The sequence below is a fragment of the Balearica regulorum genome, chromosome 13, assembly GCF_011004875.1.
Source record: "Balearica regulorum gibbericeps isolate bBalReg1 chromosome 13, bBalReg1.pri, whole genome shotgun sequence".
NCBI classification, from domain to species: domain Eukaryota; kingdom Metazoa; phylum Chordata; class Aves; order Gruiformes; family Gruidae; genus Balearica; species Balearica regulorum.
Genome location: NC_046196.1, coordinates 22009078 through 22027571, shown reverse-complemented (window position 1 = coordinate 22027571; position 18494 = coordinate 22009078). Strand labels below are relative to the sequence as shown.

Genomic DNA, 18494 nt, shown 5'->3' with positions numbered 1-18494 from the left:
CATTCAAAATGCCTGCTGTTCAGTTCCAGGTTAAATAATGAACAGGACGGAGAAGAGTCGTGTGGCCTCGTTTGTCCTTTCTCAGAGTGCGAGAGCCAGTAACTGAATATTACTGCCTTTAAAACTTTGAAAGAAACCAACCCCATTTTTATTCAACATATGCATTGTAAGAGCTCTTTGAGACCAAGCGCTTAATAGCAGCCATAAAAAGATTGGACATTTGCATGTCTGCCTACAGATGAGATTAAGAACAAAACATACAGGACTGGAAACCTTATGGGAGGCAGAGGAGGAGTAACTGTTGGGTGACAGAAGAAACAATAAGTTTGGGAGATTGCTGTGTGGCCCGTTCAGGATTTTCCTGCGTCAGCCTTTTGTTGCTGGGGGAATGGGCTGTTGTACCAGATAGAGGATGAAGAAATATAGCTGAGAGCTTTTAGGTATTTGTTTTTTAAACTGGCCTATCCTGATTTCATATGTTTTTAGTGCATCTAGGATATGGAAGTTTTCCCTTTGCTACGTTTGACTAAACGATTATTATTGTGCTTTACGTACTAAAGGGTGATCTGTTGAAAATGGGCAGCAGATATTTGGATTGTACTTGATCACTTCCACTTGTAGAACACAGACGATAAGGCAGGAAGAGACTTCTAGAGCCTGTCGGTACATGCAGTACAACAGACGCTTGCGCACGCACTGGAGTACCTGAGCTTTGTGTCTTTCTGAAGCTAGTACAGTTAAATGTTCGTTGTGGCCATATTTGAAGTATAATAGCTACAGCGTTCTTCATTAGATAGCATCGTAGTGCTCTTGAGGAGTTTTTAGGGGGTTTTAGGTAATAAATCATCATTTATAATCAGTCTGAATAGACTTAAGAAACCTGTCATCATCTCTTCTAGTTTCTTTTTGGCTTAAATCCAGTCAACTTGTACAATATATAGCATTTATTTGTGGTTTTAAATGTTGGGGAAACATTAAACTGGGGTTTAATGGCATGGCAGCCTAATGCAGCAGCTTCTATTGATAAGTCATCAAAGTTGTTTTACAGAAGAGCCTTTTCAGTCCTGGCTTTTAGCCCGAGGTCGATCTGGTTTCTCAGAAGTTAGTTTAACTTCTGATGTATTTTCTTTCCTTTAGGTGTCAGTTGTTGCTCCTTCCCCAGCCAGACATGAAAATCTGCCTTCGCTCTGCTCGTTACTGTGGTAGCGGTTTCCATCTTGCACAGCAGCATTAAGAGTCAGACTGCAGTCTCCTGAATGCAGTAAATTCTGTCAGGGTGGAGACAAAGTTGTTCGTGCTGTTACTCAGTCTAAATATTTGAATTCTGTCGCTTAGAAAAAGCTGTTTAGTGTTGGCTCTCTAGATAAGTTTTGAACTGTCGTTTCTAGTGCTTGGTTATAATTACGGGTAGCTTAACTTGCTCCAAAATAACTAGTTTATTCTAGATTTGCGGAATTCGATTCAGCCTCAGAGAGTTGTTGCCATTATCCTACATCAGCAGCTTTATAGGACAGACCTTATATGGTATTGATGTGGAGTCTATGGCTAAAAAGTGCAGGTTTGGGAGCAGTTTTGCAGTGCGCTGATTCTGCATGCTTTTGGTTTCAGTGCTCTCTGACAAGTTAGTGCCTTCTTACGCTCTCAGCTTTTTATCTCATTGGTAATGAACAGAGGAAGTGGACTGGATCAGATCAAATCAAGCTGAAGTCTGTGCTGTTCTTGCAGTTGCTGTTCCCGGAGGATCTGATCGCTGCATTCTTAACTGTACGGGAGTGTGGCTGTTCTGGTCGGTGTCTGCCAACCGAGGCTGCTTCTGGCAGGGGTGCACCTGAGTTATCGCAAGTAAATGCTAGAAAGGCGTTCTGTACTGCATTGCAGGGCATGAAACTGCTTATTTCCACCACCACCCCTCTCCGTTCGCCTCTGTCTCGGTGACATGCTAATCTGTTCAAACAAATCCAGTCTCTGCTATCTCACCTGATTAACAAGTCAGTGCAAATATGATCGCTGCCTCCCCCAGTAGCTCCCAGCTTTCTAGAAGTGGTTGGGGAGTGCTTGTGAAATTCTCCAATGCTGGCTCTTAGGGTTTGTCCTGGCACCCAGGCAGTAGGGATCAGTTTCTCCTTCTAATTACACATGTCTGAATGAATCATCATGCAGTGCTTTTAAATCACTCACCCAGACAGACAAAAGCTGTGCTATTGCCACTGGTAGTTGTACTTGGGAATGGTGGTGAGACTGAGAACATGAGGAATATGAAACTTGTACTATTAAATTGCTTTGGTATGGTTGAGGGGTATGAAGAAATACTTGAATTGCAGGCTATTTTTGGTTTATGCTTGAGACCCGGATTGTCTTATTTGATCCCAGGCACTTTGGGTTAGGGCACAAGTGCCGCGCAAGAGAGATTGTACCGGAGATTCCTACGTCTGTAGCACCATTCAGCAAGACCAGATTTCTATGATCTTCTCCTGTGGCTTTGCAGAGGTGCCAGGTGCTTACATGATGTAGCTGATTTAGCTGCAAATCATGGATTTGGTGCATGAAGTTGAGGGTTTGGGTTTTGTATTTCACCAATGTAGCACCATTGCAGCTACATGTTTTTTTCCACATTGATCCCAAGCACGTATGTTTTTGTCCTTTCTGTAAAGATAACAGGCTACATTCTGAATTTGGAACTGCATGATGCCCTAATGACCTCATCGGTTACAGCCCTTGCCTGTTGCTGTGTAGTTTCTTTACCTAGTCTCTCATTTGGTCTTGTTAGCAAGCAATTCTCACAAACACTGGTAAAACATTATGCGTGCGTCAAAGTTAGACACACGTCTTCTACATCAAAACAACATGTACTTATTTCTTTTGACTTTGGGGGTTAATGATATATGCATTAACACATTTTAATAGATGGCGAGTCGTGGCTGTCTATGTACGTGTATATACTTGTCTGCTTTGCTGTTAATTTAACCTCATGTTTATAAACTATGTGTATTTTCAGCCCTCATATACATATATACCTATGCATGCATATATATGTGTCTCCATTTATAACGTATAAAAATATAGAATCATAGAATATCTTGAGTTGGAAGGGACCCATAAGGATCGAGTCCCACTCTCCAAACTACTTATATGTCTGCGTATACAAGTAGTTTATAACTAAATTAACACCGTATTCTTCACAGAGACTTCTCTGCTTTCACTCTCCTTTGCGTCCAGGCAATATATGAACTGTCATATGGCATCTGCATCCCACTTCTGACAGGTCCATAGATCTGCCTTAAGAACGTAGTCCTGCAAGACAAAGCTCTCCAACCACTTAAATACTTGCTTGGTGTTTAGTGCTTGGGGAGGATGGGCAGAAAAGTATCCTGTTCTAGAAGACCGGCTCTTGCTGGTCTGTCTGTGCCCCTGTAGGTATAGAAACTGTTTGTAGCTGAGCAAGAATTTTCTCCCTTTCTCCAAAGGTGTCTGTGCATCTTGAGTGAAACCCATAACAGAGATGGATACTGAAGGCTTTGGAGAGCTGCTCCAGCAGGCAGAGCAGCTTGCAGCCGAGACAGAAGGTATCTCTGAGCTCCCTCACGTAGAACGGAACCTGCAGGAGATCCAGCAGGCTGGGGAGCGCCTGCGTTCCCGCACGCTGACCCGTACTTCCCAGGAGACTGCAGATGTTAAGGCGTAAGTATGGAGCACCGGCATTGGAAGCTCTACGCAGAGGGTAGAAGCTGTTTACAGGTTTGGTTTCTAACGTGTGGGGAGTCTTGCTGGGAGGACGTGCCGGGGAGAAACAGAATGACTGCCAAGCTGGTTGCCCCCCCCCCCCCCCGCCCCCCCCCTTTTCTCCTAATTACAAAAAAAATAGAGTAATTGAAGGATTTACTTCAGGAGCTACCGTTCCTGCTTTCAGGCACTACAGCCAAAAAGTGCAGTACCTTATTCTGGCTGCTGCTGAAGACATTTAGCAACATGCTATAGAATTTTTCTATCTGGAAGGACTTGGCAGCTGTGCAGTACTGCAGTGGAACAGCAGAAAGAGTTCAGCAGGGCTGAGGTGGTTAGATACACAAGCAGAGCTGTTCAAAGTTTGGGGTTTTGTGCAGTTTTCATAACAGAGCTGGGAGCACTGTCTGTTTGTGGCTAGCTGCTGACCTAAATATTGGCAATGAATTTGGGTTTAGAGTTCTGTCTGTTCAGTACTAATTTCATACCTGTACAATTTCTTCCTTATAGGTCTGTTCTTCTCGGGTCTAGAGGGCTTGATATATCTCACATTTCTCAGCGACTAGAGAGTTTAAGTGCAGCCACTACATTTGAGCCTCTCGAACCTGTGAAGGACACTGACATCCAGGTAGGGGCATTTCTGACACATGAATCACGCTGCCCTTGTAACTGCTGTTCCTGTGCTATGGCTCAAAGCTCTTCTGAGCCTATTGTGGAAATAGTCTTGCTCTGTGTTTAATTCACTGCCTAGAGGAAGTACAGAGGAGAGATGCTGCTTTCAATGATGAAAGATGTTTGAGTTAGCCATCAGAAGCAGCATTAAGTACCAGATCTGCAGAAGTACTTAAGTTCCAAACTCTTGCTGAAGTCAAGAGGAACTAGGTACATACTTAGGGCCTTTATGGATCTGCCTTTGTTGGCTCTGCAAGCCTAAATTGCACAGGGATACCTCTCCCTCATAGTTTTGAGACCTTTTTTATGTCTGATTGGAAGAATGTGTGTGGACCACTTAGCAATTTTGAGGTGTTGGCAACATGCAAAAGAGGCGAGTATAGCTTTTTCTCTTGCTGTATCTCGGATGTCATAACCTTGTCTTGGTGGTAGACTGACTTTGCAATGTTTCATATACTTCATCAGTGTGACTTAATCTGTACATTTTTCTGTAGGTAATCTCCCCAGGTGTTTTAGAAATGAATGTGACCCATCTATTTATTTTTGCTTTATGATCGTTGTCTGCCCTTGTAGAGTATCTTCATGATGAAGAAATCTGCGGTCTTCATTATTCAGTTAAGAGCTCATTATCGAATTGATGTTGTGGGTTGCATTGAAGATAAGTCTGAATTACTGGTTAATCATTTTGAAGCTTATATTCTCTTTCTGTACTGGCAGATGACTAAGTTAAAAGGGTCAAAAGAGTTGTAAGCTCTCTTTCGCCCTAAACTACTTTACTTTGGAAGAGAAAGCGAAGGAAGGAAGGTGCGTGAAGATAGCCTACTTTATCTAATGGTATGTTCTATTTAAGCATTTGGTGCTGTCCGTTCTGGGTGGATGGGCCCTTAGTCTAGTCTCATTCCAGGCTTAGGAGCCCTGTGGTCTCCTGTCTTCAAGCGGATTTACTTAATCTAATTTACTTCTCTAAGGCCCGTAGCCTTTCCAGCAGGCCATGTGTGTGCCCTGGGGCCTGTGGTGAGGTGGAGTTTCCTCACAGTGTGAGCAGTACCTCTCTGTGTTGGGGCTACCTTCAGCCCTCTTGGAGTAGTAGTTAGCGTGTGAGAACTGACTACTCAGAGCATCCAATGTGTTTCTCAAAGATGGGATTTCTTGTGCGTCTGCACCTCTTCACCTTCTGGCAATTCCTAGCATATTTGGCTATCTTCTCTCGCCCTCCCCAGATGGTTTTCCTCTCTTTTTCACTAAAAATTAGCGCACTCTGGAGACTTTATCTATCGCGTGATCATAGAGTGAGAGCTCTCAACCACTGGCACTGTGAACTTTCTGTCTTTTCTCATTTGATTCCTTTGTTCCAATTTCTGATGTTGTATTGGTGATGTTAAACTTGGTACATGTCTTCCTTGACCCCATTCTGTCTAGATTTTTTTCAGGAACTCTTCCTTTTTTTTTCCCTTTCTCTTTTTTTTTTTTTTTTTTTTTGGTTTACTACTGCTGTTAATTCTTCTTTAATTTCTGGTGGTTTTCCTTAAGAGCAATCTTAATGTCAATTCTCAAGCCCAGAAGCAGTGGAGCTCTTGACTCTTTGGATCTGAGATTTGTGGCATATGAAAAAACAGATAGGACTGGATAATACTTGCATTTTACTTTATTTTACTGGTTACATAAGCAAAACATGAAGGTTTTCTTCTTTCTTAATTATACCAGATCTCAAGGCCTTATGTGATATGGTGATTCTGATATATTCTGGTGATCTTCTCAGTATATTTTCTTATCACCAATATATTTTTTTTGACCCATGTCAATATTTTAATGTTTTTCATTAGAATGCATTTATTTCTTTAAAAAAGGAAATGTCTAAGTTTGAATTCATGGTAGTTGACATTATGGACTAAGCTAGCTATAAACTATTAAAATTATTTAAATAAGCATATTTTTAAACAAAAAATAAGTGACTTAGGAGATTTCTTAATTGGGAAAGCTTGAAGGATGTGGGAGGAGATTTTGTTTAGTATCTTACCACCTGAAATCAAGAGATTTTCAGGTGTGCTTAAATACATTTGGTGTCTGAGACCCGTTGATTTTAACTCCAGGTGATTTCTGTGGGAACTGGGTACTTGCCTTGTGTAGGCATTCTCAACAGTTTTCTAAATAGTGGTCTGTTTGCATGTTCAGGTGCTGAAATGCCTCTGTATCTAGCCATCATTTTCAGTCTGTCTCTTTGCTACTAAAGTTAATGATTTCTTTGGTCTCATAGAGACAATTTGAAATGCAAACATTCTGAAATACAAGCCAGATACTTTTTTCTTTATATAAGGCATTTTAATTGACTGAACATATTTTACATGGCCTGTTTCTTACAGGATCCTAGTTCATTGTAGTGGAGCTTGACACAAAGCATGTGTGTAAGAGTGTGTCATCTAGTAAATAAGAAATTTCTCATTCATTGTTTTCAAGCTTAATAAAAATGTTTAAGATTCTGAATAAATACTGTGCTTTTTAAATAAATGTATATTGTGAATATAGATACAATTGTATCCTCCTGTTCAGGAAAAGCTTCAAATTTAGCATAAGAACAGTGGTTAATTGCAAATCAATGTGTTTAAATGGCCAAATCAGCCAATGAGATTCAGACCTTCCTTTAGGAAAACAGCTAAAAAGTGCAAATGAAAAACAGGATTAAAATCAATCATTTAAATCAAAGTTCCCTGTTTGCTGTTTTGAGTCATGATTAACACTGGTGATTTAATCAGTGATCACTTTAATTTAAATCTAACTACTCATGTCTGAGGCCTAATACATGTGTGCTTTGAATCTTAAATTTTTTTTTTTTGCAGGCCATGTGCAGAAAACATTCATAGTAAATTAGCTAAACCCAATTTACAGTGGGAAGCATGGCAAGGTGCTCCATTTTAGGTCATCTTGCAGGCACATGAGTAAAGTGTCAGTTTTAACTGCAAAACAAACAGGGACAAACATTTAACAGGTGCAAGGGTTTTTATGTTGTTTTGCAGAATATCATCCTCTGCTCTCATCTGAGGATATTTGCAGTCAAATCTCAAGCTGTCTGGCCAATGTCAACAGTGGTCTGTTACCTGAAAGTAGCTTGCTTAGAATATGGACAAGTCTGCACTCTGCTGTAGGTTCTGTTATGCAGTCAACAACCAAATTTTGTCCTTTCAGAGTAGTTTTTCTTATGTTTTTGTTCTTAGTTATGTAAGAGGACCTTTGTGTTATACACTGTCCTCTAATTAACTCTGTTAACCGAGTAGGTCTTAAAATTATTGGATGCTTTAGATAAAGATGTGCTACAAAAGCTTCTTTGTATGTTACTTTTTCTTATATCTTCTGATAATTGGGATTTGGTTTTGTTCTTCCTAGCTAATTAGCTTCATAAGGCTTCTTCAGGCTTGTTGTGTTTATTTTGGGCCAGATGGAGCCATCCCTTTACTGTGTGTAGAATTCTCCCTCTGTAAGTTGCTCTCACTGTATCCTGGAGGGCAGTGTGCAGAGTGATGTAAGGAAGGGATCTGGTTTATTGTGTTACAAGACTTTACTATTCCTCTGCTGTTACTCAGTACTTACACAGACATACTGGTAGGCTTTAATTCTGTGGATGGGGAAGGGCTGTGCTGTTCTGCATCAACCCTGCAGCCTGCACTTTGCTAGCATTACCATTACTCTTTTTTTTTACCAAGAAAAACTCCTTCCCAAATACGTAATGAACTTGGTTCACAGTTTATCGTCAGTATTGTAGGCTCAGCTGTCCTTTCTCAGTTCCATCTTTTCCTGATGCTTAACACGCATACTCACAAGCCTGTGTAGTTTGCAGCAAATTTATGCGGCCTTAAATCCTGTTTGAAACTTACTTGTAGTTTGTAGATTCTTTAATGCTTTAATTATTCTCGTATGTGTGGTGTTCCTCAGGTTTCAGTTTGAGCAGGTAGATGCTCCTTTGCATCCAGCGATTTCTCTGACAGTTTGCTTGAGCTTCTTCAGCTTTCTTAACTAAAGTATTTACTGTCTCTGTTTCTTCTTACGTAGTGGTCTATTCTAGCGGGCTGTATGTGGGCAGCATAGAGAGATATGCTGGAATCTAATCTCTCAAATCATGGCAGTCAGCACTGCAGAAGGAGAATTCCAGGAAATACCCTGTTTCTTATCTAGAGAGTAAAACGCAGCAAGAAAAACCAGGGGAGCATCCTAGGGCATGAAGTCCCAGGACGCTGATGTGAGATGTTCAGAGCGTCAAGAGAATCTAGGAATTCACCTTAATAGAAGCCTTAGCTTGGGTTAACAAGCAAGAGGGTCTTTCTGTACAGAACCTCTTTTAAATGGTACTCCATAGTGCTGACTAAAAAGAAGTGCACCAAATTGCAGCTCAATTAATTATCTGAATTATTTATCAGTTGTAAAATGTAGACTGCTTGCACGTAAAAGGGTTGCAAGTCCAGGAAATGTCTCCCACTAGAGCAGTAGGCCGGGAAGATTATGAAAAAGATTCTAGGCTTGCTGTTAAATTATATGAATTTGTATTTTTTCCTCTCTCATTTCAAAGATTGTGTTCTTAAATTGCATGCGACACAACAAACATGTCTCGCAGCAAATCCAGTTCATAACAATTCCTATGTCAAGAGTTTACAAAGATCAAGATTTTCTCTATTGTCAGAAAGCCTTATTTTGGCAAAATGTTTCTAAAATTGAATGCGGTAGTTGAGTGATTCTTGATGTTCTTAATGCCATATTGAGCACATAAATGCATGTTGGGTTTTTTGTTTGTGCTTTCTGGCTTTTGAAAATGCCAGGTAAGGATGGGGTATATGTGTATAAACATAATATTGACATTCTGTTCAGAAAAGGTATTTCTTGACTCTTCCAAAGATTCAAACTGTGATGTCATCTTCTAGTAAGGGCAGCCCTCTCTCTCAGGTCGCAGTAATGGCAGCCAGAGGAGGAATTACTACAAGTTTTGTTATGGGAAGGCTGCGCTATCGTAACACTGAAGCTGGGACCTGGCTCTTGCACGTGTGCTGTTTGGTTTATGTGTGGATGTCGGAGAGGTTCGGTGATGCTCTAGTAAACTTCTTTGGGGTACCTTGTAGGGGTTAGGTGCAGGATCAAGGCCTGATTTATACCTACTAAGACAGCCTGACTGATTACAGTATACGTTATGGTTTTTTGTGTGCTTTGTTTTGAACACGTCACGATGGCTCGATACTAGATTTAGTCCCTCTGTATGCTTGTTTTGCAATGTCTAAGTCTAAAGTCACGGTGGTAACTTTAAGAAATGATGTTGCTCTCACTTTTAAGACTTGGTGCAGATCTGTGAAATGAATGCTAGAAACGGACACGAGCTCTCCTTGCAAACATTGCTTATCTGCTTGGAAAGTTTGAGGTGAAGTCCTGGCTCCGTTACACTGAAGGAAAATTTTGTTGAATTGTCTCATTTGTACAACAGTTTCACCTTGGTCTTCTGATCTAGGCAGAGCTGAAATTAAAGGTTGCATACCAGGGCTTGGTTTTGATTTCTGGGTGTGGATGTTCAGAGTATTGACTGAGTAGCTCTCTGGAAGTCCAGACACAGAAATAAGAGCTTTTATCTAAATGAGGGCAGAAGGTTAGACTGAAATCTGTCCAACTGGCTACTGAGGCAGACTGAAATTAAGTATCTGGGATATTTTCAAGTTTTTCAGAGTACCGTAAACAGCCTTCGTATCAAAGGCAGCTTTGACTTATGTTTTAGTGTTGGTAGAACCTGGGTCCCAGGATGCTCGCCCCAGCACTGTATGTTCTGTTTGTTTGTACGTATGTGTATGACTCGTAATTTAAAAACTCTTACTCTGACATCAGGTACCGAAAGGGTGCATTATTCAACCAGTGAGCCCTTACTGCTATTTTATATTACCATTTGTGATATACTTTGTGCTATCTGGTAGAATAATACCAAAGCTTGTGGTAATCTACTAGAGTGTAACTAAAATCAGAGTTTATAAATGGAAATGCTGACACAACCTTAAAGGGACAACCTCAAGTGCTGTTCACCATCCATTGTTTGCATTAGCTTAGCCTGAAAATGCATTTTTCCTTTTGCAGATTTTGTCCTTTCCCATTTGCCAAACATTGATTTCTCCCCCCTGCGTGCCCCCCCCCCCCAAGTCCTTCAGTTCTAATGGAGCTTGAAATTAAGGTGGCTTTATTTTTCTGTCGCTTCCTTGTTCACCCTAATCGATGATGCCAGCACAGCTGTGAGGACCTTTTAACCATTGCAGAGCCAGGACACAGAATGCAAGAGGACAACCTTCTACCTTGTTTGGTTGGGGTTTGGGTTTCTTTTTGAGGGGGGCAGTTGTTACCCGTTGGTTTCTTTGCTTTGCTGTAGTCTGAATGAAAAATATTATTTGCAGTCATAGCTGTAGATTCTTTAAAAGCTGTAGAATCTTATTGTCCAAAAATATCTCCACAAAGGTTCTCAGAAGTCATTTTTTCCCTCCCATTACTAGTGTGTGTTAGTATCAAATCCTTCTATCTTCTTTGCCTAGGTTGTCTCATTGATTTCATTCAGGATTTGACCCTTAATGTATATATTTAGGCATGTAAATCAAGAATATAAATATACTGGTAATTAAATGTGGCCAGAGGCAGTTTTAACACAATTGAAAAAGCGGCGATGTGGAATGAACGAGTGTTTTGATGTGCAGCAAATGGAGTTAAGGGCTGTGGACCTTAGAAATATAAATTACAGAAACCTACTCATCTCTGCTGTGTTTGCTTGTCTCCCTTCTTTTAGGTAACGTGTAACAATTTTACGTAAACCTCTGAAGGAAAACTGCAGCCTGTCTGCGGTGCTCTGCTGAGTGATGAAGCTTGCAAGGGCTTCCGCAGCACACGGCCAGGGGTTCGGTGGCCTGTCTGCCACCTTCCTGAGGCTGAGCCGTCTCCCAGGGCCCCTCTGAACGAACATGTTGGCCCCGAGCCTCTCGAGGCCTGTGCCGATCAACGAATGCCCTGGGAAAAGCCAAGGTGTGCATAGGCTGGGATGTGACGGGGCTTTCAGAGTACAGGCTTCTCTATTTTATAGCCAGTGTGGGCTTTTTGGTGTGTGTTGGGTTTTTAAGCAAAAAAAATAAATAAATAAGCTGACCCAAAAAAAGCTCCTTTTGGCATTAGGTAGGTGAGTGAGTAACACTGCATAAAAAAAGAGCAGGAGTAAAAAAAAAAAAAAAAGCAAGCCCAAAACATTGGGAATGTATTTGGAGTTCTTGGGTGTTATTTTTTTTGCTTGTCACTTTTTCCCCCCACACGTGCTTACTTTACCCCTAAGCAGCAGTTTTCTCTAGTTTTCATTACTGATGTAATAACATGATGTAGTAGTGCAGTTTTCAATTACCTTGGCCTTATTGACCTTAAAAACACACACCCTAAAACCCCAAACCATGGCACATTTAATGTAGAATACTCTATGGTGTTCCGTTAGTTGGCCAGGTTACAGTCACTCAATAAATGCTGTGATACCAAATTATTTCAAATTTCTTTTGTTTGCTTGGTTGCATGCTAACTGGAGTAATTATGTGGCGATCTTCCAGTTCATCGTGGTTCTGATCATGGATTCCTAACCCTAAAGGGCTAGGAACAGGGAGAGGAGAGACATGATCTGCCTTTCTCTTTCATCACGGGTAAACAAGAGAGGGTATGAAAGGGACATTGCAAAACTTTATGCTAATACAAGGTCATGAGATGGAAAAATTGAGAACTCTTGTTCTAGTAGCTGTGTTTATTGATCTATTTAAATTCTGCTACGTCCTGGCACATTTTATATTTCCTGTCTGCTTAATCCAGATATGCTCTTTGCATCTCAAATAGGTACGGCTGTAGACTCTTAATAAACATCTTTGAAGGTAACTATCATAAACAACTTGAAACAGAGACCAGATTTTTGAGTCATAACACTTGACTTTCATTCCCCCCCCCCCCCTTTTGTCCTCCTTACACTGCGTAGCTCTGCCCTTCGATGAAAATTGTTCCAATTCCTAATTGAATGTTAACTCGTACCCCTGTGAAGGGGCAAATATGCTATAAAAGGCAGTTTGGAGATCACATATCCGAAATGCAGCCTCTCCTGTGCAGAGGTGCAGACATCTGTGCTTCTCTTGGTAGCATTGCAGGACCCTTTAAAACACCATGTGTAGCTGAAACTCTAGAGCGAACCTCGGCTGGTGGGATGTGAGTATCTGAGTCAGAATTTCACCAAGACCCTGCTTGGAGCAATGTTACTATTGCAAGAATTACTGTGGGATCGTTAATGACTTTCGGGGTCTGTGTTGCATCTTACCAGGAGGACGGCACTTCTGGCAACGCGGTACCTCTTAATGTCATGCCGTCCCATTAATTTAGTGCCTGCATCGACTACTGACCTAGATGGTATGTGCTCAGCGTGTGCAAATGAACTATCGGAATTAGCGTTTTCATGGTGCTGGAAAAATTTAGTAGAACGGTTTCATCTCTGTGGTTATACAGATTGGTGAGAAGAAACAATGCTGAGATGCAAATTCCTGCAGCCTGGCAATTTGTCACCTCCACGTATGATGTGATAGAGCAATTACTTGGGCTAAGGAGTTGGTTTTATTTATTTATTTGAGGCTTAAATGTAGCTTTTGCAAAGCACCACTCCATTTTGTTTTGTAAAATATTGATATTTCCATCAATTTTGAAACCATTACAAAGAAAGTGTAGACTTTATGGGAGAGAATTTGGAGATTTCCAGTACCTTGGTTATAGCTCTGAAATAAAAGATCTGCAGGGCTGTGCTGGAACTTAAGTGGAACTGGTTATATACAAAAGTGAACCCAGTTCATCTTTCTTGCATTAAAGGGGTAAATGTGAAAAATTAACAAGAACGTAAATTAGGTTCCTAAAATATTAACAGCATTTTGGATAGTAACAGTGTAAGACCACAACTTGGAGTGTTGTTTTCTTTTCATTTTAATGTATTTAGTTTTGAAGTAATCCAGTTATTTCCTGAGTGGACTATGGTATGTCCTTCTAGTGCCTCTGTGGAAATTGGAAATGGAGATGCTGGGCTTTGGGAAGACACACAGAGGTCTTGTTGCAGGGACTTTTTGCGGGTGGCAGAAGCTTTCCATCCCAGTGTTCCGGTGAGTTAATGGATTTAAGCTATAGGTTTGGGACTGAAAACTAAACATTTACGTATTTTAAGTCAGTATGGCTTTTCAGTTCTTCTGAAAAGGAGAAATAAAGACGATTTCCCAACTGCAATAGGGGGGAAAAAACCCAAGAATTCTGATCTTCAGCAAACTTCTGAAATGGGACAGAGTGGCTTGGAGCTCACCTGTATAGAGAGGTGGGTTTGTTACCTTTCTCCTGAACTATTGTTTTTACAGGGTTTATTGGTAATGTCTTTATTACGTAAGCATTGTTTTGAGCATCTTTCTCAACTAATCCATTGTGGCGCTGTGAGCTGTACCAAACGAATCGCTCTTTCACAAGGGAAGTTTATAACGTGAGCAGGCCAGCGTGTCTCTCTGAACTCCTGTGGTCACAAACAGCATAAAACTCTGGACGCTTTCTTTCCAGCGAGGCTGTTTGTCAAATCTATTAGAAAAACGAGTGGCTGCTGCAGCTCTTGACTCCCTCCTCTCCTTTCAAGCCCCCCTAATTTACTCAGGCCTCTTGAAAGTGTTACTCCACTGATGAATTCCACCAGGGTTTATTACTAAGCCATTTGCATAATTTAGCAGTCTGGGAAAGGCCACAGGTATATTGTAGTGCATGCCCTCCTCTCTGCTGAGGTAATTAGTCACTTTGACTCTACATCCAAAATCTCAATCCTAGGCATTATCAAGCTTTGGTTTAACATAGTCACTAATAAGTGTGTAAATTGTTCATCAATGCCTGGGCATCAAACTGTGGATGTACTTAAGCTTGCCCATGCAAAACGGCAGCCTGAAAATTTGGCAGCTTGCAGAAGAAATGTTTGGGTTGTGTGTATGGATGTTTTTTAACTTTCCTTTTTGAAGTCAAAATGAATTCTTATTCCTGCCAAGATATGCTCCTGAAAGAAAGTTGCAGCTTTTTGAGGTGGAACTAAGGACACGTGCGTTCGCTTCACTCATTTAGATTTTTGGCACAACTTCTGTTCTCGCTGCCTCCTTTCTGTTTTCTCTCCTGTCCTTTATTTCTCATCTTCCACTCTCTTTTTTTCCCCTTACTCCAGTTGTATTTATTCCCTTTGTTTTCCTACTTTGGATTCATTTATTACCTCCTGCCCACTCTTGACTCAGGTCTGTACTTTGACAATATTTTGGGTGCAAGAGGGTTATTGACTTAATTTGAGCTCAACCATTAAACTCCTGTTTAAACAAAAAGCAGTTATTGTGCAATGTCTCATGTTAGTTTTCCATGCACGTGAAAATGACCGGAAGAAGCTTAGGGAGATGAGCTGGAAATTTTCTATGCCATTCTATTATTTGTGTCTCTGCAAGCATGCAAGATGCATGGTGCTTCCACCAGAAAGGATCTGCTTATGCAGCATTTTGAGCCACAGCTAACAGATTATTCTTTAACTTAATTGGAACAGCATGCTTAATTGTTTTTTGGAAAAAATGGCTTGAGAAGGTTGGAGAGGCTTAGTTTTAAAATAACTTTAGAGAATAAAATAGCATGTTGCCAGCTTTTGTCACTGCAATGCAAGTGGGACTGTCCTTTTCAAGCATCAATTTCTGGATTGTGTGGTATCTTCAGTGTTTATTGTGGGGTGGAGGTGGGGAAGGGGAGAGAGGTTTTCTAACTCCTAGTATTTTTGCGGGAGCAAAGGGAAGGCTCGCCAGTGTTAGGTGAGTGCTGTTCAAAAGCTGGTGAATGAGGAAAGACTGCGGTAAACATGTCGGTGCTTAATTTCAATTTCAGCAGCTTTATTAAACCTTTTTGGTTCAGTTGGCTATCCTAGACTTGAGTCAAAGATGTGGGATTATCTGAAACTAAATTTGTCAGAGTTGATTTATTAGATCGGATTTGGGACACATCTATGCAATTGCCTTTATGTGCTTATGACTGGCACCGGATAATTCGGAGGAGAAACACTGGCAAAGATGTTCATGGGGTTATCTACTTGCTTCATTAGGCTTCGCCCTGTTCTCTAGTGGTTAGAGATTGGTTAAAAATCCTGGAGCATGAGGGATAACAAGTCTTTCCGCAATTTTAAACACAACTCTAGATATTGTCAATATCCATATACATACTGAGTCAGTTTTAATCCCATTATGTTTTTGGCTTTACCATCTTCCTGTGGTAGTAAGTTCCACAATTCAATTACAGATTGTGTTAAAATTTATTGCCTTTTATTGGTTTTGAGCTTGGCATCATTTAAACAGATATCCTTTCCTTGTTGTTCAGACCTCTATGAACCGGATTTCTGGATCTGCCCTTTCTGGATCACTTATTTCGGACTTTTAAAGTACCAGCTCTTACTTGGTTCGGTTTTTTTAATGTTACCATCCCGAAAGGGTTCCCATCTCCTGTCACATGCTTTTGCTGATTCCCCAAATCTGTCCTGCAGTTTGCCTTTTGAGGATGGCTGTCCAGCTTATGCAGTGTTCTTGATAAAGCCCCATCATTGTTTGGTTTCTCTGATAATAAAATTCAGTGTAGCCAAACTGGGTGTGAAAGGCAGAAGTAGCAATCTGTGAAGGATTTGATTTTAATCTCAGATAAGTGGGAGTGCACAGGTGGGGATACCGTACAGTATCATGACAAATCCTTTTCTCTAAATGTGTTTGCAAGCCAGTAGGATTCTAATGTATGAGAAAAGGCATTTCTGAAGAGAAGTGGGGGAGGAAATGGAGAGGAGAAAAAAGCCCCCACATTTCAAATAGATGAGTGGGAACCTGCATGTTATCTCCAGATCCCCTCAGCAGTAATTGATTTTGCCTGCTATGGTTACCATATAGTAACTCTGAAACATTCATTATTTCTTTCCTCTCCTGCCCCAAGGCTTGTAACAGAAAATGACATGTTTAAATCCTTTTACTCTCTCGGTTAAGTAGATACAAAAACCAAAAGGCTGTAATGAATCTGAAATAAGCACTAATTCAGTAGTCAAAAGACCCACCATTGTCTTGACTAGAAGAGACCATGCCTACCTTGAGGTCTTAATGAAAGCTAAATGGCGGAAGCTGGATGCAAATGCTGTGGAATTACACATTTGGACACTGTACTGTTTGTTGGGGGGTTTTTCATAGAGCTAACCCTGCTATATTTCTCTTCTTAGTCCCTGTCAAATCAAGCTATGATTTAATTTTTCAAAGGTTAAAGATGGCTTATCCAGAAAATTTGCAGCTCATTTCTAATGGTAAGAAGCTTGATTACTCAACAGATACAGTGAATCAATATCACTTTTCTTATTTTTGTTTTGCTATTTGACTCGAGGTTGATGTTTTGGCTTCATATTTGCTGGTAGGACGAAGTGCATGATAGTGCTGTACATAATTAGTTGATGTGCTGTGCTAAATGTTTTGTTGTTTGTCTGTGGCTTTGTACCCTTAGATGCCTTATTCTCTACCTTTTCTAATGTCCTCTTTATTTTTTTTTCTCTTCTGAGGAAAAACTTTGCATCTTCTCCATGGTTTGTGTTTTTAATAAGCTTATGATTTAGTGAATTATGGAAACAGGCGCTCAAGGTGGACACATCCTCTGGCTTGTTGCTGGAACAGGGGAAGCTGAGCTGGAAAGGGATTAACATCAACTACTCGTGTGAAACTTTGGTTGAGAGTTGATCTGTAACTTGTCACTTGGTTATATTCCTGTTAGTCGCCGTAGCAGAATTGTTAACTCCTTTCCTTCTTTCCTCTGGGTTACTGTGTTTGCTTGCTTTTTCCTCACTTGGTCTGAGCCTTCTGCATTTTCTTTCAGAGGAATCTCTCCAGCATGTAAGGCACACTATGTTGTGTCACTTGAAAGCTGTCAGAAGGCAGCTAGAAACCTCTAGCCCTTCTCCTGCCCCTCTGTTTATGGTAGGTAGTAAGCGGGGCAGTCCTCTGTCTGAAAAGAACCTGGGGTTTGTTTTGAAGGCTGAATGGTTCTTGCTGATGTTTAGGGGTGCTGAGTTTGGGGAAGAAACATTATGTGTGAGTCCATCCATCCCCAGGAGTGCCAGAAATGGCGTGCCTTTTGCAAAGCTTCACCAGGAAGAAAGAAGCAAGTCTTTCTTTTCAGTCAGAAGTTATCCCTGTAATAAATACTCAAAGCTAAGCTTTGTGGAGAAATAATGTCCTCTTGCAGCAGAATAGCAGAAGAGATCTCCTTCCAGTAGTAAAATGAGTGTCGGGGGACTGAATCTGCAGTCTGTCTTAAAGGGCAGGATTTAGTTGTTTGTCTCAGTAGATCTATCTGCTCTTAGTTATAGGTTTGCTCTGTTTGTCTCGCAAGATTTCTTCCTCAAACTCTTCTGCATTCGTTGCCACTTAAGAAGTGCCTGTAACATTTTCTCTCTGAGATGAAATACATAATATATTGGCTGGAAATTAGTATTAGCAATACATCTTGGCAACAAATGTTGCTTGGAACCACATATTCTGAGAAGAAGGTGGGAAGCACAATCCAAAGACTCATGTCGTTGCAGAGACGGCTCAGCAGAACATGTTGCATGTGGGAAGTGCCCCTGTGGATCTAGAGAACGTTCATCTTGCCACCTCAGAGGAATATCTAAATCCATTGATTTTATGCATTCCTCCGAGGTGGATCCTTTTGCCTTTAGCACCCTTGGTTGGTGTCGTCTACAGGAAAGAACTCACCTTGGTACTAGGATATTCAAATCCAGCATTTGTCGTGTTGCAAGCACACTGGATGGTTATGGCCATCTCACACCAAGGAAGATGGTGTAAGCTTTTCCCTGTTTCTCTAAAGCCCGTACCCTTTACATGAATATACTGTGCAGAAGATGTTGTTTGCCTGGTCCATGGCCACAGGTATCTCAGTTTGTAGGAGGAAGTGTTTAACTGGTTTCTTGAAACAGAATTTTTCTCTGATACTTTATGTGAACCTTACCATGGAAACTTTGAAATTAGTCAGATGCTGAAGCAGGAGAAGGATGG

The 18494-nt window shown here is 40.9% G+C and overlaps 1 protein-coding gene across 3 annotated transcripts in view; it reads left to right on the top strand.

Moving 5' to 3' along the window:
* The window catches only part of NUP93 (nucleoporin 93), an 80810-nt gene that overhangs the window by 2102 nt on the left and 60214 nt on the right, over nt 1–18494 (top strand). For 2 of the 3 annotated variants that reach the window (XM_075765152.1, XM_075765154.1), the window contains exons 2-3: nt 3465–3678; nt 4231–4348. In XM_075765152.1, coding sequence (XP_075621267.1) covers nt 3500–3678; nt 4231–4348 — 297 coding nt within the window. In that variant the 5' untranslated portion in view covers nt 3465–3499. Of the gene's footprint in view, nt 1–1393; nt 1843–3464; nt 3679–4230; nt 4349–18494 lie in introns of those variants that run through there. The other variant, XM_075765155.1, reaches the window with a different exon arrangement.